General features: G+C 55.1%; 3 protein-coding genes across 3 annotated transcripts; 2 read left to right on the plus strand and 1 right to left on the minus strand.

The window, feature by feature from the left end:
* On the plus strand, nt 1-7,285 carry SMG9 (SMG9 nonsense mediated mRNA decay factor). The gene is given in 15 exon segments (XM_075071395.1): nt 1-51; nt 54-158; nt 246-320; nt 805-1,048; nt 1,374-1,471; nt 1,783-1,895; nt 2,231-2,342; nt 2,816-2,911; nt 3,193-3,278; nt 3,738-3,810; nt 4,159-4,175; nt 4,177-4,265; nt 5,527-5,652; nt 5,913-6,057; nt 6,366-7,285. Coding segments are annotated over 15 exon segments (1,509 nt in total). The 3' UTR covers nt 6,445-7,285.
* A 739-nt stretch (nt 7,286-8,024) lies between these two features.
* On the minus strand, nt 8,025-9,937 carry LOC116838203 (interferon-inducible GTPase 5-like). The gene has a single exon (XM_075071195.1). The coding sequence runs from the start codon at nt 9,835-9,837 to the stop codon at nt 8,599-8,601; it is 1,239 nt and encodes a 412-aa protein (XP_074927296.1). The 5' UTR covers nt 9,838-9,937; the 3' UTR covers nt 8,025-8,598.
* Nucleotides 9,938-14,831: 4,894 nt separating this feature from the next.
* Nucleotides 14,832-27,699, plus strand: LOC116838199 (uncharacterized). Its single transcript, XM_032803237.2, is given in 6 exon segments — nt 14,832-15,342; nt 16,842-16,919; nt 20,597-20,960; nt 20,962-21,824; nt 24,004-25,227; nt 25,930-27,699. Coding segments are annotated over 5 exon segments (3,810 nt in total). The 5' UTR covers nt 14,832-15,342; nt 16,842-16,905; the 3' UTR covers nt 27,275-27,699.
* Nucleotides 27,700-27,933: the final 234 nt, after the last annotated feature.

Raw genomic sequence — 27,933 nt, forward strand, 5'->3', positions numbered from 1 at the left:
ATGTGGAACTCCGGGCACAGCAGCCCCGGCCTGTATGGCCCCGACCGCCGCGCCCGGCTGGACACCAGCGGTACAAGGAGCCTGGGCCCCGGGCGGCCCACAGGCCGTCGGGGCCGGGCCGAGAGCGTGACTATGGCCCCTGGGACCGCGAGCGCCGGGTGAGTGACGGGGCAGGGGAGGGCTGCGGGGTGGGGAAGGGGCCACGCGGGGAGCCCCCCCTCACCCCTTTCTGATCTCTCCCCCAGGAGCCCACGGAGGAGCCGGTCGGGTCCGTGATGCAGAAGACTCCCATCATCCTGGCCAAGCCGCCCGCTGAGAGGGTAAGACCCACACGGGAAGGACGCTGTCCCCTCGGGCCTGTCACACCCACCCCGTGTGTGTGACCCCCACCAACAGTGGGGATTGAACCCACCACCAGCAGTGCCAGCCCACAGGACTCTGCTGCTTCAGCTAAAGGAGTGGCTTCGTCAGCAGGCAGCTGTAGTAGAGCTGGTATCCTCCACGTGAAACTAAAGGAGTTACTCTGTCAGCAGGCGGCAGCAGTAGGCTATTAGCTACTGTACAGAGCAGCTGCCGAGCAAGGGTGTCTCACCACCGCTTCTTAACCATTTGCAGGATACGTGAGTCCAGTAAGAGTATGAGCTGGGCAGACCTTGGTCAGGACTCCTGGGTTCTATCCCAGCTCTGGGAGGGGAGTTGGGTCTAGTGCTTAGAGCAGTGCGGGGTGGGAGTCAGGACTCCTGGGTTGTGTCCTCAGCTTGGGGATGGGACATGGGGTCTCTACCAGCTTCATTATCCCCACAGTCCAAGCTGGCCCCTGCCCCAGCTCCAGCCCCACCCGCCACTGCCCCACCCCCCATGGAGAAGCCCATCGTGCTGATGAAGTCACGGGAGGAAGGCAAAGGCCCAGCAGGGGTGTCGGAGGGGGCTGCCCAGCTCCCCACAGCTGCTGCCAAAGGGGAGAAGGAGGGACAGCGCCCCACACAACCCGTCTACCAGATCCAGAACCGGGGCATGGGATCCACGGCGTCCAGCAGCACCATGGACCGTGAGTACCCGCTGCGGGGGCGGGGCTAGGAGGAAGGCGGGGCTAGGAGGAAGGCGGAAGGGGCAGAGGGTTGTAACCCCAGGGAGGTGGGATGTGGGAAGAGAACCAGGTGTCCTTTAATATGCATGTAGTTACCAGTGCGTACCACGAGATGGCAGCCAACCCCGCCCTGCTGGGCTGTGGGGCCAGCCTCCAGGCAGCTGGGGGGGAAGGGCTGGGAGCCAGGACGCCTGGGTTCTCTCTCCAGTGAGTTAGAGCAGCAGGTAGCTAAGCCCCCGGTTGGGCTGTCAGCCTCTCTGATCCCGTCTCTTTGTTCCTCCCCCAGCCGTGGTGGGCCAGGCAAAGCTGCTGGCCCCAGAGAAGATGAAGCACAGCATCAAGCTGGTGGACGATCAGATGAACTGGTGTGACAGTGCCATCGAGGTACCTGGCCCCAGGACGCCCCCCACCCCACAGAGATCCTCCCAGCGACCCCCTGCCCTCCCCAGGCCCTGCTAGTGAGGCCAGATCAGAGCTGGCAGCCCCTAGCAGAGAGGCCCTGTGCCTCATTCCCTGCCCACCCCGAGCCAGCCAGACCCTGTCCTGGGACTAGATAGGAGCCGGCGCCCGCTAGAGGGGAAAGAGCCCATTTCCCACCCCCTTGAGCCAGCTGGTCCCTGCTCTTGTACTGCTGCTCCACAGGACTCCTGGGTTCTCAGGGAGCCGGCAGTCACTGAGCTCTCTCTCCTTCGCAGTACCTGCTGGACCAGACCGATGTGCTGGTGGTCGGGGTGCTGGGATTACAGGGCACCGGCAAATCCATGCTGATGTCTCTGCTGTCGGCTAACCAGCCTGAAGAAGATCAAAGGTATGTGGGGTGAGAGGGGGCTTGCACGGGATCTGACATGTTCATGGGGAAATGGGCGTGAATGCTGAGTGGCCGGGGCATGAGGGGAAAGGGGGAAGTTGGGGTGGGATGGAGGGTGGGCAGAGGATGTGGGTGTTGGGGGTGGGGTGATGAAGAAGTCGATGCCGCTGGTCTGGTTCCCCCCGCGCTCCTTGATCTCCTGGCTCTGGGGGACTTGGGAGGTGGGATGTGAAGGGTGTTGGTGGGGGATTGGGATCAAGAAGCAGATCAAGGGGGCACATCATTTCCCCCAATCCTACTGACCCTTCTCTTCCTCCTCACCCCCACCCATCCAGGGCCTACGTGTTCCGCACCCAGAGCCAGGAGATCAAGGAGCGCGGGGGGAACCAGACCAGCGGCATCGACTTCTTCATCACCCAGGAGCGCATCATCTTCCTCGACACCCAGGTCCCTGCCCGCCCCCTTCTCCAGAGGGCACCCCCCTCATCACAGCCAACCCTCTGGTGGCAATGGGCATGGAGATCCTGGTGCAATACCACCTCTGCCAAAGCTGGTCTGTGCCAGCCCAGCTTTTTACCCTGATGAGCTCGGCTCTCAGGGCTGATGCCTTGTGCCGGACGAGGCCCCCTGGACTGGGAGCAGTAGAGGGTCTATGTGACACATCGGTCGATGGGGGCTGATTGGTGGCGGGGGGGAGGGGGCGCTGGCTGGCTCTCTAGCAATGGGGGATTGCTACAGGCTGTGGGTGGATTCGCTCATTGGCCAAGGCAGGGATACAGTGGGGTGATTCCCTCTGTGTATGTGTGTGTCGCCCGCTGCTGGCGGGGGCGAGCCCTGCTCCGTGTGTGTCCCTGTGAGCACCTCGCACGGCTCGGGACAGTCGGACACTGTAACGCTCCCTGCCCCTTGTCTCCCTCCAGCCGATTCTCAGCCCTTCCATCCTGGACCATCTCATCAACAACGACCGCAAGCTGCCCCCCGAGTACAACCTGCCCCACACCTACGTGGAGATGCAGGTAGGCTGCTGCCCCCCACCTCCCATCCGGCCCCAGGGCCTGGGATTGGCTGGCTCTGGGAGCTGGGGAACGGGACAGGGGGCCTTGCCCGTCTAGGGGACACTAGCTCTGATCCAGCCCCAGGGTGTGGGGGATGGAGGTGGTGGGTAGTGGGATACACAGCACTGATTGGTTGCTACTATTTGGGGGGCGGGGTGGGGACATTCTCTTTGCTGGCCGGGTCCTAGGGGGAGACCCCACCCCAGAGACTCCTTCTTTGACAGCTGCTCTGCTCCCCGCAGTCCCTGCAGATCGCAGCCTTCCTCTTCACCGTCTGCCACGTGGTCATCGTGGTGCAGGACTGGTTCACCGACCTCAGTCTGTACAGGTGAGCAGGGCCCTAGCGGGACGGCGGGTGGGGCATGGGGCCTTTCCCTTCTGGGGTCGCTGGCTCCCGTCCAGCCCCAGAGCTGGGACTGGCTGGCTCAGGAGGGTGGGGAATGGGACATGGGGTCTTTCACCTGGAGGGCGCTGGCTCCCATCCAGCCGAGGGCTGGACTGTTTGGCTTGCGGCGCAGGACAGAGGGTATGGGAAATGTGCACGGGGCCTTTCCCCTTTTAGGGCTGGCTTGCCGCTCTTTCTGATCTGGCCCCAGGGCTTTTGCTGGAGGCATGGGCATCCAGGCTCGCACATTCATGTTGTGAATCCACGTTTGCCAGGTTCTCAGCCTCCGTTCTCCAGCAGGGACAGTGGACCTCCCCTGCCCCCCACAGGCACTAAACAGCCCAGGGCCCACCCCCCCAGCCTCCCCACTTAACCACAGCTCCCTGTGTGTCCCCACGGCAGGTTTTTCCTGCAGGAACGGCTGAGATGGCTGAAACCTCCACGCCCCCCCAGCCGAGTCCACCGGGCTCCTCGGGTACCGACGAGGCACGGAGTATTATCCCCTGTTCGGTGAGCAGCGCCTGCCCCTCCGCCACAGCGCCCCTATGCCACATGGAATTGGCGACCAGCCCTGCATGCCAAGGGAGAGCCCCCTCCCCACCCACTGTCTGCAGCACAGCACCCCCTAGAGCCACCCTGGGGCATCGGGGCAAGCCTGAACTGCAAGAGAGAGCCCCCACCGCTGCTCCCTAGCCGCATCGCCCCTAGCGCCCATTGGTTAATTTGGGGCCAGTTATTTAGCAGGGGGTTGGTCTGTTGCTGTGTATGTCAGGCTGAATTTCCTTCCCACCATCCCCCTCCGGCCTCTCTGCCCCTCGCTCAGTTTTTCCTGCAGAACAAGCCAGTGGGAGAATTTCTGTCCCGGAACCTGAATCATGCACGTGGTTATCGAACTAAAAATTCATGATCACTCGCACTCTGAATACAAGGGTAAGCCTTCCCATGGCTCCCCCCATCTGGGGGTGGGGTGAACGGGCTCCGGACACCTGAGGTTCCAGGACGCGAGCTATGGCCCAGTTCCTGCAGGGGAAGTGCTGGGGGTTTGGAGCTTGCCACGGAATGGCTGAAGCTATTGGGTGTGATTTCTCACCTCAAAAGTACACCGCGTCCCTAGTGCCCGCATGCATCCGGGGGCCAGCCTGCCTGCCGGGGAGAGCCCCACCCCGTCCCCGCAGCACAGCGCCCCCTGTGCCGCGCTGGGCATCCGGGGCCAGCCCTGCCTTGCGGGGAGAGCCCCCACCCCGTTTGCCCCCGCCCCAGCACCGCGCCCCCTGTGCCGACGCTGGGGCACTTTGGCGGCCAGCCTTGCCTGCCGGGGAGACGCCCCCACCCCGTCCCCGCAGCCACAGCGCCCCTCTAGTGCCTGCCGTGGGGCATGGGGCCAGCCCTGCCTGCCGGGGAGAGCCCCCACCCCGTCCCCGCAGCACAGCGCCCCCTAGTGCCGCGCTGGGCATCGGGGCAGCCCTGCCTGCCGGGGGAGAGCCCCCCCACCCCGTCCCCGCAGCACAGCGCCCCCCTAGTGCCGCGCGCTGGGCATCGGGGCCAGCACCTGCCTGCGGGGAGATGCCCCCACCGTCCCCTCCGCAGCACAGCGCCCCCTAGTGCCAGGCGCTGGGGCATCGGGGCCAGCCCTGCCTGCCGGGGGATGCGCCCCCCACCCGTCCCCGCAGCACAGCGCCCCTAGTGCCGCGCTGGGCATCGGGCCAGCCCTGCTGCCGGGGGAGGCCCCCCCCCCGTCCGCAGCACGCGCCCCCATAGGGCCGCGCTGGGGCATCGGGGCCAGCCCTGCCTGCCGGGGAGACCCCCACCCCGTCCCGCAGCACAGCGCCCCCTAGTGCCGCGCTGGGCATTGGGGCCAGCCCTGCCTGCCGGGGGAGAGCCCCCACCCTCCCGCAAGCACACGCGCCCCTATGCGCGCTGGGTGCATCGGGCCAGCCCTGCCTGCCGGGGGAGAGCCCCCACCCCGTCCCCGCAGCACAGCGCCCCCTAGTGCCGCGCTGGGGCATTGGGGCCAGCCCTGCCTGCCGGGGGAGAGCCCCCACCCCGTCCCCGCAGCACAGCGCCCCCTAGTGCCGCGCTGGGGCATTGGGGCCAGCCCTGCCTGCCGGGGGAGAGCCCCCACCCCGTCCCTGCAGCACAGCGCCCCCTAGCACCACGTTGGGGCCAGCTGGCACGTGTCTCTGTCTCTCAGGCACTCTCTCCATGCTGGAGTGTAACATCTTCCCTGGCCTCCCCTACGACTACCTGGACACGGAGGTGAATCTTTTCCTCCTGCCGTTCGCAGACAGTGACACCGACGACACTTTCCCCAGAGCAGGTAGGGAGTTGGGATCCCGCCCCCGGAGTCCTCCTACCCTGCCGTCCCTCTGTGCCGCCCTAGGTGGCGGGCGCTGTGTGTATTCCTCCCCCTGGCCTGGGGTGCAGGCAGCTGCAGTCCTGGGGCGTGGCCTCTAGGGCGGTGCTATCATATGCTCCCTTGCAGTCCCTGAGCGCGGTCCCTAGGGCAGTGCCCTCCTCTGCCCCCCTGCAGTCCTCGGGGCAGCCCTATTGTCATTCTCTCCCCCCTTGTGCTTGCAGCTCCTGGGGGTGGCCCGCTCTTCTCCCTGCTGCCCGGGTACAAGGGGCACCCCAGCTTCCAGTCGCTGATGGCCAAGCTGCGCAGCCAGATCATGTCCATGGCGCGGCCCCAGCTCTCCCACACCATCCTGACGGAGAAGAACTGGTGAGGGGCCGGATACAGCCGTGGGAGCAGGGGATTATGGGTAGGCAAGTTGGGTAGGAGATTGTGGAGCAAAGAATTATGGGTAAGTAGGTTTGGGGATGTACTGTAGGGGGTGGGGTGGTGGCTGTGCTGTCACAGGTAGGTCTGGCCCCGATGTCATAGGGGGCATTGTGCTGCTGGGAGGGGGGAGGGGGGCTCTCCCCTGGCAGGCAGGGCTGGCCCTCATATCCTCGGGGTGCTGTGCTGCAGGGGGTGGGGGCTCTCCCCCAACTCGGCGCTAACCCACATGCTGTGCACGCCCCCGGCAGGTTCCACTACGCGGCCCGGATCTGGGACGGGGTGAAGAAATCCTCGGCGCTCTCGGAGTACAGCCGCCTGCTGGCCTGAGCGACTGCTGCCCAAGAAGCTGCCGCACTGGGGGGCCACACCGAGGCCCCCGCCCTCTGCCTCCTGGGGCAGAAGGGGCCTGCTGGGCAGCCTGGAAGTGCTGTTTGGTCGCTGGCTCCAGGCGCGGTGCATGAGAGTCTGGGAGGGATGCCCCTCCTCGGCCACCATCCCACTCCCAGAGGGCACTTGGGGCAGAGCTGTCCTGACCCCCTAAAGTCATCAGAGCTCCCCCAGCCAGCCAGAGGTACTGGGGGGGGCGGGGGTCCTTGACTCTCCCAGCCTGCCCAGGGCTGAGAAGGCACCCCCCACGATGCCATGGGGCAAGATCGGGGCAGGGTGAACCATAGGGCAGGGCCATAGTCCTGAACCAGTGCCCCATGGAGCTGAGCCCTTCATCTCCTCCTCGCCCCCTTCCCTTCCTCCTTCCTTCCCCCCTTCATCTCTCCCCCTTCCCCCAACTTCATCTCTCCTTCCCTCCATCCCTCGTTCCTTCTGTCCTCCCTCGCCTTCATCTCTCCTCCTCTCCCCCTTCCACCCTTCCCTCCTTCCCCCCCAACTTCATCTCTCCCCCCTCCTTCTGTCCTTTTCCCCCCACCTTCATCTCTTCTTCCCTCCCCCATATCTCGTCCACACAACCTTAAGGAAGAATCTTTCCTCTCCCCTATTCACACCCCCTTTGCCCTTCCCACTGTCCCTGCCGCATGGGATGCTCTGACCCCATACTGGGGTCCCCTACAATGGCCATAGGGTCTCCCCTCTGTGAGGACCCTCCATGCTGTGCCACCCCCCCCCCCCCCCACACACACACCACCTCTGCTAATAAAGAGAGCTTCAAGCTGGGCACTAACTTTGTGGTGGATTTTGTTAACACCTGGAGAAGGTGCATTGGGGCAGAGCACCTCGTGTGGACCCCCCCACGCCACCTCCAGATCTGACCAACGGGCCCGTCTACCTGGTATCGCACCCGCAAAGCACCAGAGCAACGGGCCCGTCTGCCCAGCGTCGGGCACCTGCGACGTGTCAGAGCAACGGGCCCGTCTATGCTGGTAGTGGGTTGAGTGGGGGCTCAGGTTAGACCTTTGTGGAAAGACTGTGAAGTCAGCACTGTGTTCCCTCTCAAAGCCAGGGAGAGAACCCAGGAGTCCTGGCCTCCCACCCCCCTCCCTTCTCTAACCACTGGAGTCCTGGCTTCTCCCCTCCCCGGCGTGCCCCAACTGTAACCACTAGACCCCTCTCAAAGCCAGGGATAGAACCCGAGTCCTGGCTCCCATTTTCTACCCCACCGTCACAAACTACATTTAATTTTAAAGTTAGTTTTTTAATCAACTACTCGCAAAACAATCCCGTTTTCCTGAACCGTTCCCTGATTGCACCAAAGCGAGGCTGATCCCAGACCAGGGGTGCTGAGCTCCCACAATCCTCCACAGGGAGCAGCAAGGCGCCCCCTGCAGGGCCCCAAAATAACTCCGTGGCCTCCCATGACCCCCTGGTTTGCTTTCCCCCTCCGTGAGGGAAGACCTCACAGCTGGCACGGACCAGGTGCCCCGGGGACAGGTCTGGAGAGCCTGTGGAGGCCAGCGAGTCACATGCTGCTCTGATACCTGCTGACTCCCCAGCCAGCGTCCATCAGCCCAACACCGATTTACTCTCGCTGAGGATCCGGCTTCGAAATCTCTCCTGTGTGGGGATTTCTGCCATGGCCGGTGGACTAAGCTCAGTGCCACGGCCAAGATCCCCCCTCGCCCCGACCGCGGGGCTCCCTGGTCCCTGTCAAAGTTAGACTCAGGACTCTCAGTTTGTCAGACCACTCTGCTTTGTTAGCACAGCGCTCTGCTAATACACCCAGATAGTCTGTGTCTTGCATGGTGCTCACATTATCTTATTTATACAGCTAAAAGGGCAAGCACTTAGCAAGATAAGAAAGGAAGCAGAATCTGATTAGTTTATCTGGGCTAGGCAGGCATATCTTATTTCCTTACTAACTATTACCGATCTTCTGTTAATTTTCGCCATTAGCACCCTTGTTTATGCCTAATGTTTCTTTTCCTCGCAGCTGTATTTCAACATTTCTTATTTCTGCTTAAAGGTACATACAACATTTCTTTAATCCTTTCTATTTTCACAATATAATTCATTCTACTTTCACATCCCTCTTCAAACATCCGTCTCAAAGGCCTTGATGAGGACATTGTGGGCGTCCCTGGCGACTTCCTCGAGGAAGCTGCGGAGCATGTAATAGGTGGTTCCGAAGGAGATCCCCCCGGCCGCCATGGACCCAAACAGTGGCACCGTGCTGGCCAGATACTCTATGAACATCAGCGCTCCCCCTCCGGCTTTGGTCAGCAACTTCAGCACCAGATCCCTGGAGATCTCCCTGGCCAGAGGTGACCTAATGGCCTCCTTGATGTCCTCCACGGGTTTGCCCACCTTCTCGGCCAGCTTGCAGAGCGACTCGTCGTCCAAGCCGAAGGTCTGGCGGTACTCGGAGAGAGTTTTGACCAGGATGGTCACGTCGCAGGTCACCGAGAGCCCCGGGATGGGGACAGCAGCCACGCCGCAGGAGATGATGGCCAGTTTCCAGATCTGCCTCTGCATGGCTTCCTTCTTCTTCTGCAGGATGCTCAGCGAAAGGTTGGGCAAAGCCAGGAGGAACGCGCGTCTCTTGTGAGCAGGCAGCTCCTTCTCCAAGGTCTCCTCCAGCGCCAGGAAGTCGTAGCTGCCCAGCTCCCAGCTGGAGAGGAGGAAGACAGTCGGGGAAGGCACCCCTTCGGCCAGCAGCCGCCGGCAGCAGTCATCCCGGATCTGTGTCAGGACCCCGTGCTCGCTGTAGCTCACCGGCCGCCTTTTTCTGGCTGCGTACAGGTCGGCGTCCACCTTGGAGCGCACAAAGTAGAAGCGCTTGCCCATTTTCTGGATCTCCTGGGCCAGCTGGACATGGCTGGCTCGGAAGCGCTCGGAGGCGATGAGGATAAAGAAATCAAAGCGAGGGAAGCCCACCCGCTCCAGGTAGGTATGGGACTGGAAGTCTGGAGTGCCAATGCCCGGTAGGTCCCACAGCGTCACGTTGGGGTGCTTGGGGTGGGGATACGGTGTCGGCTCCGTGGTGGTCTCCACCACCCCCGTGGCGGCCGCTCCCTCGTCATCGTCTCGCAGGCCGCGGATGGCGTTGACGAAGGAGGATTTGCCGGAGCCAGACTCCCCCGTCACGGCAATGTGCAGCTGGGCCTTCTCCAAGTCCTCCAGGCTCTCCACGATCTTCGAAGCGGCTTCGTCCAGCCGGCCCCCTTCCAGGGCGTCTCTGATCTCCGCGATGTCTTCATCGGTGATGATGTCATACTCTTCCGTGAAGTCGACGGGACGCCGGTCGCTCTCTGGGGGGGTCTGATCAGCCATGGGGCTTGGGAGAGTGCTGGGGTGGGGGGCAGAGAAATGCAAAAGTGGGGGTTAATGTAGGGAAACAGGACATGAGGTCTTTTCCCTCTGGGGACGTTGGCTCCCAGCACGGGGACTGGCTGGCCCAAGGGGGCAGGGAATGGGGCATGGGGGCCTTTCCTCTAGGGGCTGCCGACCCGGTTTCAGCCCATGGCAGGGGACTGGCTGGCTGGGGGGTGGGGGACAGGGAATGGGATCCCTCCTTCCACTGGGGAGTGGGCAAAAGCCAGGAGCCCAGGCCAGGGCACTGCTGGGCTGCGGTCTTCACCTGCTCCCACCCACATCATCACCACACGTCTCCTGAACGTGGCCCCCATCCCTGGGGTTCAGGCAGAAAGGGGGGGAGGGTTCCCCAGTTTCCACTCCCCCCACCCCCGGCCAGTCTGGGTCGGTCACTCTCTGGCCACCCCATTTGGGGTGGTGGAAGGAGGGATGGGGGGGTCCCCGCCCTGGGGGGGGGCCCTGCCCTGCTCTGATTCAGTCTGTGCCCATCTCTGCTCCCCGCTTCCCCTCCCTCTGCCCCCGATTCCACCCCCGGCTCCCCCTCCCTCTGCTCCCCATTCCGACCCCTTTACCCCCTGTCTCGCCCCCATTCTTCACCTCGCGCCCCGATGTTCCACACCCGCGGCTCTCCCCCTGTCTCCCCCCCCCGCCGCTTCCTTTCACTCTGCCCCAGCCCGTTTCCTTCCCCTCCCTGCAGCTGCCCCACCGGCCCCGCTCCTTCCCGGCCCCCATCTGATCTCTGCCCCGTCCCCGTGGTTACTCCCGAGTGGGCCAGATCTGCCTTGTCCCACGCCGGGGGCGACCCGCCGGCTGGAGGTTTCACTTTCGTTCCTCTGTGTGTGTGTGTGTGTGTGTGTGTGTTGCTGCTGCCCCTGCTGGAAGGAAGGAGCCTGCTGTGTGTGTGTGGTGTGTGTGTGGTGTGTTACTGCTGCCCCTGACTGGAGGAAGGAGCCTGCTGTGTGTGTGTGTGTGTGTGTGTCGCTGCTGCCCCCTGCTGGAAGGAAGGAGCCCTGCTCTGTGTGTGTGTGTGTGTGTGTGTGTGTAATTGTGCACATCCACCCCTGCTGGAAGGAATTAACTCCCCTGTGCCCCTCCCACAGCAAATCCCCACAACCTCCGCCCCCTGCCCTGTCTGAGCCCAGCCCACTGCTCATTTACCAGCTGCAGGCGTGTTTAACCTTGTGCCACCGGGCACCTCACCCGCGAAGCAGGGTTCACCCCCGGCAGGGACCCACACGGCTCCTCTCCTCCTCTGGCAAGGCCAAGCCCAGCTCTGTTTGCGGCACACAGCTAGGGTGACCAGATGTCCTGACTTTATAGGAACAGTCCCGATTTTGGGGATTTTTTCTTATATAGGCTTCTATTACCCCCCACTCCTGTCTTGATTTTTCACACTTGCTGTCTGGTCAACCTACACACAGCAGATTTCATCCCCTCCCCGCCGGGCCCTGGTCACTTAACAATCCAGCCTGGGGCTTGCTCAGAAAAACCAGTCCAGCCGTGCATGTGTGAGACCCCTTGTGCACCCACTGCCGTTCAACACCGCGAGGTGCGGCACTGTTCATTCACAGTCACTGGGCACAGCGGGATTCGCACAGCAACAGCGTTTATAACCCAGAAAACCCACCTACGCTTGCAGGCTTCATTCTCTGTCCCGTGGGAGCCTCCAGCATAAGCTGTATCACTCGTCTTGCAAGGATTATTGCCTCTCCCATCCAGGGCCGCCCAGAGGAAAGCAATTTTGGGGGCCCCTTCCATAAAAAAAAGTTGCAAAACTCTAGAATGTTATATTCTCGTGGGGGCCCCTGCAGAGCTCGGGGCCTGGGGCAAATTGCCCCATTTGTCCCCTGCTCCCTTCCCCCCCAATTTCCTGCTACTGCAAATATTTAAAATAGATAAAAATGGGGAGAGGAAAATGTGTCAGACAAATAATTTGGCACAACTGTGAACATGTAAATGATTAAAAAAAAAAACCGTAAAAATCCAGAGCGATATTATCCAGCGAAATTGTATATAAACAAATTGAATTATGCGGCGCCTGAATCTAGCCTGTGTGCAGAGTTGGCTGTCTTGCGTGTTCCCTTACGTACATTGTATCGCGTGTCGCAGTGTGGTGGGGTGTGTGCTCCACTCAGGTCCTGAACAGCTTAGTGTGGGCCTGAGATGGCTGCAGGCTGCACTGGCAGAGCCAGGAGGAAAGAAGGGAAATGGGCAGCGGAAGGGGACTGTGGGCAAGGAGTCAGCAGTCGCTCCATGGGACCAGCAGGAGCCCACGGCGAGGGAGAAGCGCTGGGGCCTAGTCTGCCTGGAGGAGGCTGGCAAGCAGCCAGGAAGGGTAGACCAGCCACTGAGCTGGAGCAGGCCCAGAGAGAAGGGCGGGATTTGGATGGCCAGCAGGGGCGACTGTGGAGGAAAAGCCCATAGGAGATGAAGAGACTTAGAAGGGCCAAGCGTAGGGTGACCAGATGTCCCGATTTTGTAGGGACAGTCCCAAGTATGGGGGCTTTTTCTTACATAGGCATCTATTACCCCCCACCCCCTGTCCTGATTTTTCACCCTTGCCCTCTAGTCACCCTAGCCAAGCGTGAGTGAGGCTGGGTTGGACGACCCCAGGAAACGGCAGGCTGGAGTGGCTTGTGGCACTGGTGGCAGGTTCCAGTGTAGCGGGAGAGCCCGGTTTCCCCAACCAACCGCTGGCCGGGCAGCGTGAGGCCTGAGAAGGGGGTCAAGACCGTCGGAAAGCCCAGAGGCGAAGGGGAAGCACCTCGACACCATGTGGCTACGGCAGGAGGAAATTGGCGACAGCGGGGAATTTTTCCTGGCCACGTGCTGTGTAGTCCCTCCAGCATGACTGCCCCTCATACGCTATCCTCGCTGTCATCAGATGTTCGGCTGCGTGCGTGTGTTCTCCCTGCGTGGGGTCCCCATCTCGCTCTGGTTCAGATCCCCCAGTTTGGCGCAGGCAACCGGCTCAGCAGCCCTCACGAGAACGGCCCAGACTCGGTTCGTAGCAAAGGCACTTGGTCAGGTTTATTGTCAGCGAAGCACGGTGCTAAGGCCCTGGCTCAGTGGTCACAGGTACCCTAACACAGGTATGCTCGGGGCAATGGACTAGCTCAGTTCAGGATGGGACTTTCCATTATCTCCTAAGCCAGCCAAAGACTCTCTCTCTGTGTCTTTATTCACCGATACAAAGAAGTTGTGCATCACTCCTGACATATTTGGGTGCCATCCATTACCTTGTACACGTTGGTTCAATCAAAACATCTCTTTCCATCACCCTGTCATCCTGCCCTTATCTTTCGGCTGGGTCAGCGTGTTCCGGTTCTCTTTGGGGGATGTGTTTGGTATTGAGGTGTTCGGGTACCACCCGGGCTGCCCAGAGGATTCAGGGGGCCTGGGGCAAAGCAAATTTGGGGGCCCCTTCTCCATAAAAAAAAGTTGCAATACTATAGAATACTATATTCTCATGGGGGCCCCTGCGGGGCCCAGGACCTGGGGCAAATTGCCCCACTTGCCCCCCCCCCCCCGAGCAGCCCTGGGTACCACCTTTCTGGAACGTGCTTGCGTCTCTATTCTTACGCCAGCACTACTTAGGAATGTGTGTTTCTGTGGGGTTAGCCCTGTGCTTGCCAGGTCCTGTGAGCAGGGCCTGCCTCTTGCTCACAGCTTAACTTCGCTTTATATCAGCAAAGTTTTCACTACTTTAGCCAAGGCCTCGGGCCTCAGACTAGGCCTCTGATACACGGGCTTTCATCTCAGGCTCTCTTCCTACGACATTCCCCACTTTTTGCGGGGAGGATGTTCGCCCATCGTCCCTGAAAAGCACAGTGCATGGGCTGAAGACGACCCAGTGGGCTAAACACTGTTATGTGGTCACCTTACTTAGCCATCCGTACCTTCATGCCCCATCTGCCCAGGCCTGCTGACAGCGAGGAGGGGCAAAGGGGACAATTACCCAGGGGCCTGGCTGATTTAAAAGGGCTCAGGGGCCCCCGTCTACTGCTGCTGTTGCGGTAGCGTCCGCCAGGAGCCCCAGCTCAGGTCGGTGCCAAAGGACCTGGCAGGAGCAGCAGGGGGCCTGGAGGGGGGACTACTGGCAGGAAGGAAGGAAGCAGGAAAAACAACAAACAGAGACACCGGGGTGGGACTCTGTAGCCTCCAAGGGGAGCTGGGAGCCCGGGGCTGAGCAGCGGGTCCTTCCCCAGCTGGGCTTGCACCAGGGACTGACTGTGTGCCCAGCCCGGGGGGACTTTCTCTGGCTGGACCCAGCCCCGAGCCACAGGCATCAGGTGCCAGAGAGACCTGGGGTCAGCGCTGGGTCCGGGCCGGGAGCAGCAGGTCACGGAGCCCCTGGGGATCTGCTAACGGGCAGGACACATGCCTGGGCGGGCCCTGGACAGCGATGGAGCCACCCCACTCCCTGCAGCACAGTGCCACGCTGGGGCTTCGGGGCCAGCTCTGACTGCCCAGGGGATAGCGCTCCCCACTGAGCCCCTCAGCCTGAAATGTCGCAGACGTTTGCATGCCTGTGCCCGGCTGCAGGTTTATGGGTGTGCGGAGCCCACTGAAGTCCGTGGGAGCTGCCGCTTCTCAGCTCTGCCACAAACTAGCCCAGTGAACCATGGGTTAAATTCTCAAAGATGGAGGCATCCAACATCCAGACCATTTGGGGAAAGCCCAGCCTTGGACGCCCCTCCCAGGACTGCCCGTGCCTGAGCTGCCAGGAACCAGCTGGGTCATAGCCCCTAACAAGTGGGGAAAATCTGGGAGTGTTTTGGACACACGTGAGACTCTGTAAGACAGAGCATTGCATCTGTGCATACTCATGCACTCATTCTATCTACCCCCATACACCTCCCTATCTAATCTATCTATCTATCCCCAAACACCCCCTCTATCTATCTATTCCCACCCATCCCATCTATCTATCTATCCTCCATACACACCCATCTCTCTCTCTTTTCCTCCATTTCTCTACCCATTACCTCCCCTGTTTTGCTATTTCAGGGGCCTGGACAACGTTTGGATGTGGATGTGGGTGCGTGCGTGGTATGGTGGGGAATAGAATAAAACCAGTCAAATGACAGCCCCTGAGTAGTGCTTTAATGAGCAGTTTTGCGTAACAACTAAATTTGACTACTTGACTGAAAGTGAATTAATTGATCCTCTGTTCCAAACGCAGTATTTGCTTTCTTTGTTAAGGCAATTCTGACATTTTGGGGTTCCACCCTCCAACCCCGTGTCTGTCTGTCTGTCTGTCCAGTCCCGCTCTCTGGTATATGCAGGAACTCAGAGCTGGCTGCAGCTGATTTCCAGGAAAGGGTGTGACTTGAATTTTCCCAGGGCTGCTTTTCTCTGCAGCATTTGCTTTCCGTTTGACTGCAGAGGGAAGCGGCCAGAGCCCTGCATCAGGGTGAGTCTTGTGCTTCGCGGGGAACATCCTGCTCGCTGGAGTGGCCGGTAAGAGTTTAACCCCAGGTAGGGGGTTAAATTGCCCCCTCTCAGCTTCCAGACCTTCTGCCAATCACTGGATGTGGTTGCATTAACAGCTGGGTACGTTTGCCAGCTCACAGAGCTCTTGAGGCCTGGTGGGGGCTGGCCCTGGGCTGGGTTTCACTGGGCACTTTCCCAGGGCCCTACTCCTTAGCCGGGGGGAGATTACCAAAGGGCAGGTGGGTGCCCTGCTCCCAGGAGAAGCTTGAACCACACAGGGCAGGGGAAGGAGCAGAGAGGTTTGACTAGCCCATGAGCTCACCAGGGTGGGCTATGGCCCGTGTGACAGGGCCCCAGTTCTGATTGGGACTCAGGATACTGCAATGCAGAACTGATCAGTTATGATAATTAGGGACACAGGGCCGGTGCAACCATTTAGGTGACCTAGGCGGTCGCCTAGGGCACTGGGATTTGGGGGGCGGCATTTTCTTTGGCAGCGACCGTGGTGGCCGGATCTTCGGCTGCCCAGCTCTCCGCCAGCATTTAGGCGGAGGGAGCTGGTGCAGGGGAGCGCGGGGAGGGCCGCCTGCAGCAAGTAAGGGGTGCGGGGGCGGCACGTAGGGGAACTCCGTGCCCCAGCTCACCCCTGCCCCACCTCCTCCTCCCCGAGCACGCTGTGGCTGCTTCACTTCTCCCACCTCCCAGACTTGCAGCGCCAATCATCTTAGGCACCACGAGCCTGGGAGGTTGGGATAAGTGAAGCAGTGATGGCATGGTCGGGGTGCACGTGCGGAGCAGGGGTGAGCTGGGGCAGGGGTGGTGCCTCAGGGTGGAGGGGGGGAGCTGCTGCCGGGGGGGCGCCTCAGAGCAGGGGCACGAGGGGGGCACAAGGTGGAAGTTTCGCCTAGGGCACAAAATATCTTTGCACCAGCCTTGTAGGGACAGTAGTCCTTCCAACCTCCCCCCCCCCCCACAAACACGCACGCACACACTTGGATTTGCAGTGGCATGGGATCCCCATTCACTTTTCCTCCAGGCACAGAGGCAGAAGTGGGATCCATTAGAACTTACACCCATCAGCTCAGGTGTTTCTGCTGGGGTGGTGATGGCAGAGGTCAGCCTGCTTTGCTTCTCCCCTTCTGCTCCATACAGAGTCCCCTGCTGGGGTGGGGTGAGGAGAGAGTTAACACCCCATTCAGGTGCACAGAACAGCTATCCCCTCAAAGTGATGGGTTCAGGCTCTCTGCAGATTCAGGCAGCAGCCCTGCATTAGCTCAAATGTACCTAAATGTAATCACATTTTTGAGTTTTTCTCACCAGTCACTAGGGTTAGGGAATTGTGCTCTCTCTTTTAGTAACTGAAAGCTGAGCTTCTTTGGCAATCAGCTGACAGATGAAAGAATTTACATTTATAATACCTAGGCCTTAATCCAGCCTTGAGTTCCTACTTGAACTGACGGTTTTAAGTCACCCGTTTATAAACCAACCCAGAGTAATGGTGATATCCATTTCCTTCTCTGCGGCAGATGGAGGCTCTCTCAGCTCTGATGAAGGGCATTGACATTGAATCAGACCCCAAGGGGTTTTTCAATGCAGCGCTACAGGTATATGAGAAATTCATGGAGCTTTTCAAGGATGGAGGCCAGGTAGAGGCAGCCTCCAAAGTTCAGGAAGATCTGGAGTCTCTGGAAAACACCAAACTCAACATTGCTGTCACGGGGGAGACGGGCTCTGGAAAATCCTCCTTCATCAATGCCCTCCGCGGTTTGGGTTCTGAAGATCAAGGTGCGGCTCAGACTGGGGTCATAGAAACAACAACAGAGCCGACGGCTTATCCCCACCCAAGCTACCCGAATGTGATCCTATGGGACCTGCCAGGGATCGGGGCAATGGATTTTCGATCAGAGAGATACCTCCAAAAGGTGAATTTCAGCCGCTATGACTTTTTTGTCATCGTTGCTTCGGAGCGGTTCCGATCCAGCCACGCCGACCTGGCTCAGGAGATCCAGAGGATGGAGAAAAAGTTCTATTTTGTGCGCTGCAAAGTGGATGAAGACTTGGCCAACGCAAGAAGGGCTCATCCTCAAGCCTACATCGAAGAGAATGTTCTCCAGAGGATCAGGGAAAATGCCAGGAAATGCCTGAGAGACCAAGGAGCCATCAACCCCCAGGTCTTTCTTCTCTCCAACTGGGACTTAGGCCTGTATGATTTTCCCTTGCTGGAGGAGACTCTGGAGAAGGACCTCCCCCATCTACAGAGACTTGTGTTCCTGCTCAGCCTCCCCAACTTCTCTCTGGAAATCATAGAGAAGAAGAAATCTGCTCTGCGTGGGCACTTATGGAAAATATCCCTGGTGTCGGCTTTTATCAATGTCCTTCCCATGGGAAGTGTCTCTCTCGCCTGTGATGTTGGTCTCCTGTGGGTATCCATGATCGCCTTCTACAAACAATTCAGCCTTGACGACTGACTCCTTAGCTAAGCTGGCCAGGTGGGCTGGGAAGCCTGTTGCAGAGCTCAAGGCTGTTATCGTCTCACCGCAAGGGGAAGTTCTCACCCGAGATGTATTAATGAAGAAGATTGTCCAGGTTGGGTGCGGCCTCACTCGCTCAGTTGAACGATGCTTTGACTTCGTCCCAGTAATTAGCACCCTGAGTGCCGCTGGCTTGTCCTTTGCCACGTCCTACTCCATTCTGTCAAACTTCCTGGAGAAAGTGGCTGAGGATGCACAAAGAGTTCGCAAGAAAGCACTGGAGTAAGATAGGAAAGTGTCAAGATCGAGAAACAGAAATGCCATCGAGCCGAGTCTGACACGTCATTCCCTAGGCCAAGAAACATTAAAGTTAAAACTATCTGAGCTCACAGGGCTGTCGTGAGGATTATCTTATGTGTGTTTGTGAGACACTCTGTCTACTCTAGAACTATGTATATGGATTGCTAAGCAGCAGATATAAACATGCTGCTGCATTCCAAGCTGTTGTTTGATTATTGATTTTTATGGTTCTCATCTGATTTGCATTGCACTGATTATTAGCCTCTCCTCTGGCATGGCTGCCTTATGTTCAAATGGCTGCATACTAGATTGAGTGAAGAGCTGATTTTTTTGGTTCAGTGGCTGAATCAAAACAATCTTTTTTAAAAAAAACCAATTCATTTAGAATGAAAACTGACATTTTCTTCTTGACAAAATAAAAAATATTTAAAATAAAAAAAATCATTTTGGGTTGAACAAAACATTTTGTTTGTCCCTAGTTGATTTTTTTTTTTGTTTGGTTTTGTGTCTGGGTGGTTTTTTTTTACCTCTCTGCTCCACCATTTTTTTCAGTTAAGTGAATCTAGCTACATTTTAAAATGAAGCACCATTTGAAACCAAAATGTCAAAGCATTTCGTTCAGCAAATGTCAAAACTGAATTTTTTTTTCCAGTTTTATTCAGCCAACATTATTTGTCATAAGAACATAAGAACGGCCGTACTGGGTCAGACCAAAGGTCCATCCAGCCCAGTATCCTGACTACCGACAGTGGCCAATGCCAGGTGCCCCAGAGGGAGTGAACCTAACAGGCAATGATCAAGTGATCTCTCTCCTGCGTCCATCTCCACCCTCTGACAAACAGAGGCTAGGGACACCATTCCTTACCCATCCTGGCTAATAGCCATTTATGGACTTAACCTCCATGAAATGTCCTGAATGTTGGAATTAGTTTTGGTCACTCTGGAACAGTGTTTTTCAGCAAATGTACTATTCAACTGAAAATGTCACCCATCTCCACTGCATGTTCCTGGGACTGCAATATATAAAACAATCGCAAAGAGGCTTGTGCTGCATAAACAACAGTTGACACAACATGCAAAGCCCAAACCTACTTGTGTTGCTGGGATCAGCTTTATTGACCAAGGGAACAGCAGTAAAACAACCTAAAGATCAGCTTGGATCTCCTCCTTATGAGTGGCTGCTCCCAGGGTTCCTCCTTCAGCTTTGCTCTGCTCACACTATAGGTCATTTCTCCTCAGAGACCCACTCCAAACTCCCTTAAACCCAGATGAGTCTCCCGTCTAGTGACTCAGCAAAATCCTCATATTCCTTTCCCAGTAGGATCAATATTTGCTAACAGGGTGGGATGTTCAGATAAAAGATGCTAGCCTGGTACACATCTCTGTCTCATAGCTAGCGCTTGCAAACATCACTTCTCTGTTTTCTTTGTTCTGTCATCAAGTCTCATGTAGAAATGGTTTTATAGATGAATAAATACTTATTACATTGGAATTAAGAATCCGTGTATCTCTGTAAACTAGGCTAGTCACTAATGAATATGCTTATTTGCAAGGATATAAATGTATCTAATTAGTAGAACTGCTTAGAAAACTAATTTCTTTCCCCATGAGAAATTTTGAATGCAAAGTATTCAAAATTTTTTGGTTGGAAAATGTTGGAAGTTTAGAACCAATTCACACTGATCATTTTTGTTTTGAATCACCATTTATTTGAGTACTAACCGGAATTTTAAGTCAACACAAATATTTTCATTTCCAAATTTCCTGTGGGAAAACTGACATTACTATATCAGGGAGAGGAAAGGACAGGAAGTCTTTAAATCAAAATAGAGCGTCTTCCTAAAAGATACACTCTAGCTCAACTCTGGGCTCAATACAGAAGGAATTTGGTGAATGTATCTGGCCGCTGTTATACAGGTGGTCAGGCAGATGCTCCAATGCTTCCTTCTGGCTTTCAGGTCTATGAATCTACAATAAGAAAAGCAAGAACTGTTTGGGGAATGTAAGGTTTTTTCCCTTCATGAAACTGTGTGTGGGTGGGTTTTGTGTTGGTTTTGGTCAAAATTTTGCATAAAAATGTTCAAGGTTTTTGTCAAAATCTGACTTTTTTCAGTGTTTTTTTGTTTGTTAGTTTTGACAAAAGCTTGAAAAATATTTGAAAACAGTTATTTCTGTTTCAGTGGAGAAAATACTGGCAACGAAAACTGGCTGAAAAATTTTCTTCCACCTCTAATGCAAAACCTCTATTTCTTCACAAGCAGAGATCTCCACCACAAAGCTGAGTCGTCTCTTTTTCTACCTCTGCTCTCTCCTGTTCATCTGAAGTGCTGATGAGTAAAGGTAACTCTTGATACATGTTATCTGTAAGCTCTGGTTTGCTATCTGCTGGTGTCTTACCAGCCTTACAAAGAGGCAGAACATTTGAAGAACCTTCACAACTCTTATTTCTGTCATCTATTGCTCCCATTTCCCCTTTCTGTTAATATTGGCTGACATAATTTTCCTTGGAGAAAGATGGAGTTACCAAAAGGTGCTATGGCTGGTAGATCACAGGAGTTGGATTTTAAGCTCCCCGCTATGTCCAAGGAGGATCTTGAAGAGCTACAGGACACCATCGAGAGAGGAAATCTTTCAGCAGCAGCTTCCAAAGTTCAGGAATCCCTGGAGCTATTGAAAAATGCCAGGCTCGACATTGCCATCATGGGGGAGGCAGGTGCTGGGAAATCATCCTTCATCAATGCCATCCGGGGTTTGGAAGATGATGATGAAAGTGCAGCTATGGTTGGCATTACTGAAATGACAAGTGAGCCAATTGCATATTCTCATCCTAAACTCCCCAATGTGAGGATGTGGGACCTACCGGCAATCGGGATTTCAAGATTCTGGCTTGACCCCCTACCTCCGTCAGGTCAATTTTGCTCACTATGATTTCTTCATCATCCTTGTTTCACACAGGTTCAGATCCACGCACGCTGACCTGGTCCAGGAGATCCAGAGGATGGGGAAAAAGTTCTACTTTGTGCGTTCCAAGATGGACATGGACTTGTATAACGAGAGAAGGAAAAAGAACTTCAGCCAGGAGGGTGTCCTGCAGAGAATCCGAAGTAATTGCATCGAGTCCCTGCGGAGGCAAGGGGTGAGCTCCCCACAGGCTTTCCTCATCTCCAGTTCGGAATTCGACAAGTACGATGGTCCCCGACTGCAAGAAGCTCTGGCAGATGAACTCGATGCTCACAAGAGACATTTTTTCCTTCTTGCCCTACCCAGCATTTTCAGACCCATCTTTGAAAGGAAGAGGAAAGCCCTGCAGGGACAGGTCAGGGTACAAGCCCGCACCATCTCCGCTGTTTTTGATCTGGGTCTCTCCATTGCTTGTGACATTGCTCAATTGATGGGATGCATGGCAAGTTACTGCAAGAGCTTTGGCTTGGATGACGACTCCCTGGTTAACCTTGCCCAGCAGGTTGGGAAGCCTGTCGTGGACTTGAAAGCTGTGATGAGCTCTCCGTTAGGCAAAGAAATATCTAGTTGTTTTACTTTGGATCTGCTGGCCAAGGCTAGAGCTGACTGCATGACGATACCCAAGCATATCCTCAGTGCGATACCATTGATTGGTGGTTTGGTGGAGGCACAGATGGCTTTTTCGGTCACATGCACCGTCCTACAGCGCTTTCTGGATAATGTGGCTGAAGATGCCCAAAGGGTCCTGATCAAGGCATTGGAAGCGGAAGAGAAAAAGTGAGTGCAGCAGTTTCAGAAGTTCAGTAGTCCCCAGGCAGATACTCTCAAGGGAACAGGAGACCAGGAACCAGAATCTCTCACCTCTGGAGAAAGTTATTATGATTAATCACTTGTTTTACTTGCAGATGGAGCACTGGACTGGAAATCAGCAGACGTGGAGTCTGTCCCCAGCTCTGCTGCTGGTCTGCTAGTTGATCTTGGAAAAGTCACTTCCCTTCTCCCTGTCTCAGTTTCTCAATCTGTAAAGGCAGGATAATAATACTGACCTCCTTTGTAGAGCACTTTGAGACCTGTGGATGAAAACGGCCATAGAAGAGCAAGGGATTATTACTGTTATAGTTATTATGATTACGGTAGCATGTAGAGATGCCAGTTGTATATCAGTAAACCATTGTGCTAGGCACGATACAGACATGTAAGAAAATGTACAAAAGCGAAACAGGCCAAGAGGAGGACTGGTCTTGTGGTTAATACACTGACCTGGAGGTCACAGGACCCCAGTCAAATGGTGGGGAAAATCTATGGGTCAGAATCTCCACCTGAGTCAACGGGCCAGATCCCCAGCCTGGGTCAAGGGGCTGTAGCTCCATTGGCGTCCATGGGGCCAGATCCCAGCTGGGGTCAATTGGCAGTAGCTCCGTTGGAGTAAATGGGGCCAGATCCCAGCTGTGGTCAATGGCCCGTAGCTCCATTGGAGTCAATGGGGCCAGATCCCAGCTGGGGTCAATGGGCCATAGCTCCGTTGGAGTCAGTGGGGCCAGATCCCAGCTGGGGTCAGTGGTCCGTAGCTCCATTGGAGTAAATGGGGCCAGATCCCAGCTGGGGTCAATGGGCCGTAGCTCCATTGGAGTCAGTGGGGCCAGATCCCAGCTGGGGTCAATGGGCCGTGGCTCTATTGGAGTCAATGGGGCCAGATCCCAGCTGGGGTCAATGGGCCATGGCTCCATTGGAGTAAATGGGGTCAGATCCCAGCTGGGGTCAATTGGCCGTAGCTCCATTGGAGTCAATGGGGCAGATCCCAGCTGGGGTCAATGGGCCGTAGCTTCATTGGAGTCAATGGGGTCAGATCTCAGCTGGGGCCAATGGGCCATAGCTCCATTGGAGCCAATGGGGTTCTCAAACATCATAAGCATTATTAATAATTATTTTATTCTGTAAAATACCAGTTTGGTGGAATTTTACATCAGCAGTGAATCTGGGCCAATGGTAACAAAAAGACCCTAGCAAGGTTTGAGATGAGGACAAAGGTCCCAGCATGCTCCAGCCTGTGTTATCTCACCAGCTCTGTGGGCTTATGGGTGCGATGAAGGCTGAAACTCCTCTCTAAGAACATAGAACAGTCATTAAAGGTCAGAACAAAGGTCCATCCAGCCCAATAGCCTGTCTTCCAACAGTGGCCAATACCAGGTGCCCTAGAGGGAATGAACAGAACAGGCAACCATCAAGTGATCCATCCCCATTCACAGCTTCTCTCACATTTCTACTGATGTAGTGTATTATTAATTATTAGGGTGGATGAAAATATTTCATCATTCTGTTTTGATTTTCTGTTAAAAGAGTCAGGTTTTTTTTGTTAAAAATCCATAATTGCAGAAAACCAAAATATTTTGTTTTGCAATGCCTCATGGGAGTTGTAGTTCATCCCTGTCAAGTCCCCATTCTCCTCTATGGGTGGGGATCGCCAGCTGGACTACATCCTTTAGGATGCACTCTGGTGAGAAGTTCCTGTGATGTTCTGCCTCCAAGAGGGGGAAGTGAAGTGTATCATGGGAAATGTAGTCCGACCAGTGAACCTGGTCTATAGTGGTGAAGGGGGTATGAGGCACCTGAACTACAACTCCCATGAGGTATCACAGCAGTATTTCCTACTCAAAATATTTGGCTCATGATTTTTTTTGTGTATGTGTATGGAAAATTGAATTTCTTTGCAGACCCCTCAAATTTTCTAACCATATTTATTAATTATGTATATTACAGTGGCACAAACATAGATCAAGGTCTCATCGCGCTAGGTGCTGTACAGGAAGAGTTAATTCTTGACCTGAAAATCTAAATAGACAAAGGGTAGAAAGAGGAATAGAACCAACATCGTCTAAATCTCAGTGTGACCCACTGGGCCACAGATGGCCTGGTACAATGTGACAATGACTACAATCTTTCTCTTCTCTTCTCCCAGGGAGATGGATGCTACTGGAGAAGCTTCATCTGGTATATTTCAAGATCGGGACATTAAACTCCCTAGTATGTCAGAGGAGGAATTCAAAGAGCTAAAGGCTGCAATTCAAATGGGGAGCCTTTCAGAAGTAGTTTCCAAACTGGAGCAATCAAAAAACACGAAGCTCAATATCGCCGTCACGGGAGAGTCAGGATGTGGGAAATCATCTTTCATCAACGCCATGCTGGGTCTGGATGATGATGACAAAGATGCAGCCAAGGTTGATGTGGCGAAAACAACAATGGAGCCAACTCCTTATCCTCATCCTAAACATCCAAACATTACCATGTGGGAACTTCCGGGAATTGGGACGCTGAGTTTCCGACCTGACAGCTACCTCCAGCAGGTCAATTTTGCTTGCTATGATTTCTTCATTATCATCGCTTCGGAGCGGTTCAAATCTACCCATGCTGACCTGGCCCAGGAGATCCACAGGGTGGAGAAGAAGTTCTTTTTTGTGCGCTCCAAGGTGGACGTAGACTTGCAAAATGAAAAAGGGAAGAAAAGCTTCAGTGAGGGGAGGATTTTGCAGAAAATCAGAGATGATTGTGTGACGAGGTTGCGGGGAGAAGGGGTGAACTCCCCGCAGGTTTTCCTTGTCTCCAGATGGGAGTTTGGCAAGTACGATTCTCCACAACTACAGGAAGCTCTGGCAGATGACCTCGACTTGTTCAAGAGACATGTTTTCCTTCTTTCCCTGCCCAGCATTTCCAGACCCATCCTGGAAAGGAAGAAGAAAGCCCTGCAGGGAGAGGTCTGGAAACAAGCCCTGGTGTTCTGCACCATCTCTGCCATTCCTATCTCAGGTCTCTCTGTTGTTTGTGACATTCCCCAGTTGATGGGCTGCATGGCAAGTTACCGCGAGGCTTTTGACTTGGATGACGAGTCCCTGGTTTACCTTGCCAAGATGACTGGGAAGCCCATCGCAGACTTGAGAGCCGTGGTAAGATCCCCTCTAACTGAAGAAATATCAAAGGATATTACGTTGAATCTGATGGTCAAGGCTAAAGCTGATTGCATGACAAGAACAAAACGTATCCTCAGTGGGTTACCATTGATTGGTACATCTATCGAGGCAGAGTTGTCTTTTTGGGTCACCTACACTGTCCTGCAGCGCTTTCTAGATGACATTGCTGAAGATGCCCAAACAGTCCTGACCAAAGCATTGGATGAAGAAGAGATAGTGTAAGTCTAAGATGTTCAATACTTCCCTAGCAGGGACTCTCATGGGAGCTGGAGATCATGTGCCAAAGTCTCTCACACTTTGGAGTAAATTATTATTTGTATCACAGTAGCACATAGAAACCCCAGTCATAGATCAAGGACCCATTGTGTCAGGTGCAGTACAAATGTATCAAAATGTACATGAGGACGACAGGGTGTTTGGGTTTAACTCCTGGCTTTATCTCAGACTCCTTAGATGACCGTGGGCAAATCACTTAAAAACCCACTGTGCCTGTTTCCCATGACTATAAAATTGGGATAAAAATCCTTCTCTTTGTTTATTTACACTGGAAACTCTTTTAGGCTGGGACTGTCCCTTCGTGTCTGTGCAAAGGGGCTCCAATCTCATCAGGGTCTATGTGGCGCCTGCCACCATGGGGGCCCTGACCTCAGTTGGGGTTTGTGCAGCATGTGGCAGAATGGGGGCCCCAATCTTGGGCTGGTTCTGTGCAGCCCCTGGCAGAGTGGGGGCTCTGATTCTGGGGGGCACGTCTGCACTGACAGGGCGCTAATCTCAGTTGGGGTAATTTCTTTAAAGTAAATAACAAGAATAATGTGTAACGTTGACAGTACCTGTTCAGTGCCCTAACAACTAGGCTACAGCTGATTGGGTGACAGATGAGCATGACTAGCATATTTCTCTTCACTTCCCTCCACCCCCAGGGAGATGGCAGCTACAGAAGAGGCATCAAGGAGCCTATTTCAAGATCTGGATGTTAAAGTCCCTGGTATGTCCGAGAAGGATGTTGAAGAGCTAAAGGCTGCCATTGAAACAGGGAACCTTTCGGAAGCAGCTCAAAAAGCACAGGAGGCCCTGGAGCTGTCAAAAAACACCAAGCTCAACATTGCCATCACTGGGGAGTCGGGATCTGGGAAATCGTCCTTCATCAACGCCATGCTGGGCTTAGCCGACGATGATGAAGGAGCGGCAGAGGTTGGCATCATAGAAATGACAACAGAGCCAGTAGCTTATCTGCATCCCACGCTCCCCAATGTGAAGATGTGGGACCTGCCTGGGATCGGGACTCCACTTTTCCGGCCTGACACCTACCTTCAGCAAGTCAGCTTTGCCCGCTATGACTTCTTCATCATTGTCACTTCGAAGCGCTTCAGATCCTGTAACGCAGACCTGGCCCAGGAGATCCAGAAGATGGGGAAGAAGTTCTACTTTGTGCGCTCCAAAGTGGATGAGGACTTGAGAAACGAAAGTAGAAAAAGAAACTACAACCAGGAGACCACCTTGCAGACAATCCGAGACGACTGTGTGGAGAAGCTGAGCAGAGAAGGGGTAAATTCCCCACAGGTTTTCCTCATTTCCAGGTGGGAATTCGACCAGTACGATTCTCCTCAACTGCAGGAAACTCTGGCCAATGAACTGGACTCTCACAAGAGACATGTTTTCCTCTTGGCGCTTCCCAACATCTCAAGGCCAATCCTGGATAAGAAAAAAGAAGCCCTGAAGAACCAGATCTGGAAACGAGCCCTGAAGTCGTGTGCTATTGCGGCTGTTCCCATCCCCCACCTCTCTGTCTCATGTGACATTGACATTCTCGTGGAATCCATGACCGAGTACTGCAAAGTCTTCGGTTTGGATGAAGAATCCCTCGATAGACTCTCCAAACAGGTCAGGAAACCCGTGTCTCAGTTGAAGGAAGTGATCAAGACCCCATTGGCCAAGGAAATATCAAGAGAAGATGCTTTGGAGCTGTTGGGCCAGGTTTCAGGTAGTGCAGTGAGGTACGCTTCCAGTCGATATCTCTACTGCTTCGTCAAATCGCGTGAGCGTGCTGATCTTGCCTGGGAGCAAGGGGACAAGGAGATGGGTGAAACCATGATAAAAGTTAAAAAGTACTTAAGCCTCCTACCAGTGTACGGAACCCTCGTAGCTGCAAAGATCTCATTCCTAGTCACAGACTATGCCCTGCATTACTTTCTGGATGGCGTTGCTGAGGATGCCCAGCGGGTGCTCACCCAGGCTCTGGAGGTGGCAGAGAAAAAGTCCGTTTAGTGGCCCCGGGGAGGATGTTCTTGCAGTCAGAGTGTTAGAGTGTGACTCAGGAGACCTGCCTCCACCACAGCATGCCTGTGTGACCTTCATCACATCTAGTCATCTCTGTGCCTTAGTTTCCCCTGCCTATAACATGGAGAGAATAATCCTTTGTCTACTTAAATTGTAAGCTCATTGGAGGCAGAAACTGTGTCTCCCTCTGGTGCAAAGGGGCCCTGATCTGGGTCAGGGTTGTAGAGATATATTTATTGAAGATTATAATTTAGAGATGCTCCCACATAATGAACTGTATTACGAATGCAGGAATTTAGGATGCGCCGTGGAAGCTGGGTTGAGAACCCAGTACAGCTGTGCACAGCAGTTCAGAAACAAACTAGAAGCTCTTTAGTTTCTTTTATTAAAGTTGTATTCCTGTGTGTCACAGATGCAGAGGACTCATGCTCTCTAGGCTCTGTACAGTCCCTGGGGGGACCCCCCTTCAGTGTGACAGCCCTGCTCGGGGGTCCACTCTTGGAGGTTAAGCCCTGGACTCCAGCACCTCCTGGAACTACACCTCTTTGAGCCTTAGCATGCCTGGTTCTGCCGTGGGCCCCTCAGGGAGTCCACTTGCTCTGGACCCCCGGGGCCTCCACATCCAGAGGGAATAATGCCCCCCCACT

Source organism: Chelonoidis abingdonii, chromosome 11 (genome assembly GCF_003597395.2).
Source record: "Chelonoidis abingdonii isolate Lonesome George chromosome 11, CheloAbing_2.0, whole genome shotgun sequence".
Classification (NCBI taxonomy): Eukaryota; Metazoa; Chordata; order Testudines; family Testudinidae; genus Chelonoidis; species Chelonoidis abingdonii.

Coding starts and splice junctions, on each gene's coding strand:
- LOC116838203 (XM_075071195.1), bottom strand. CDS start 9,837: ATGGCTGATCAGACCCCCCCAGAGAGCGACCGGCGTCCCGTCGACTTC.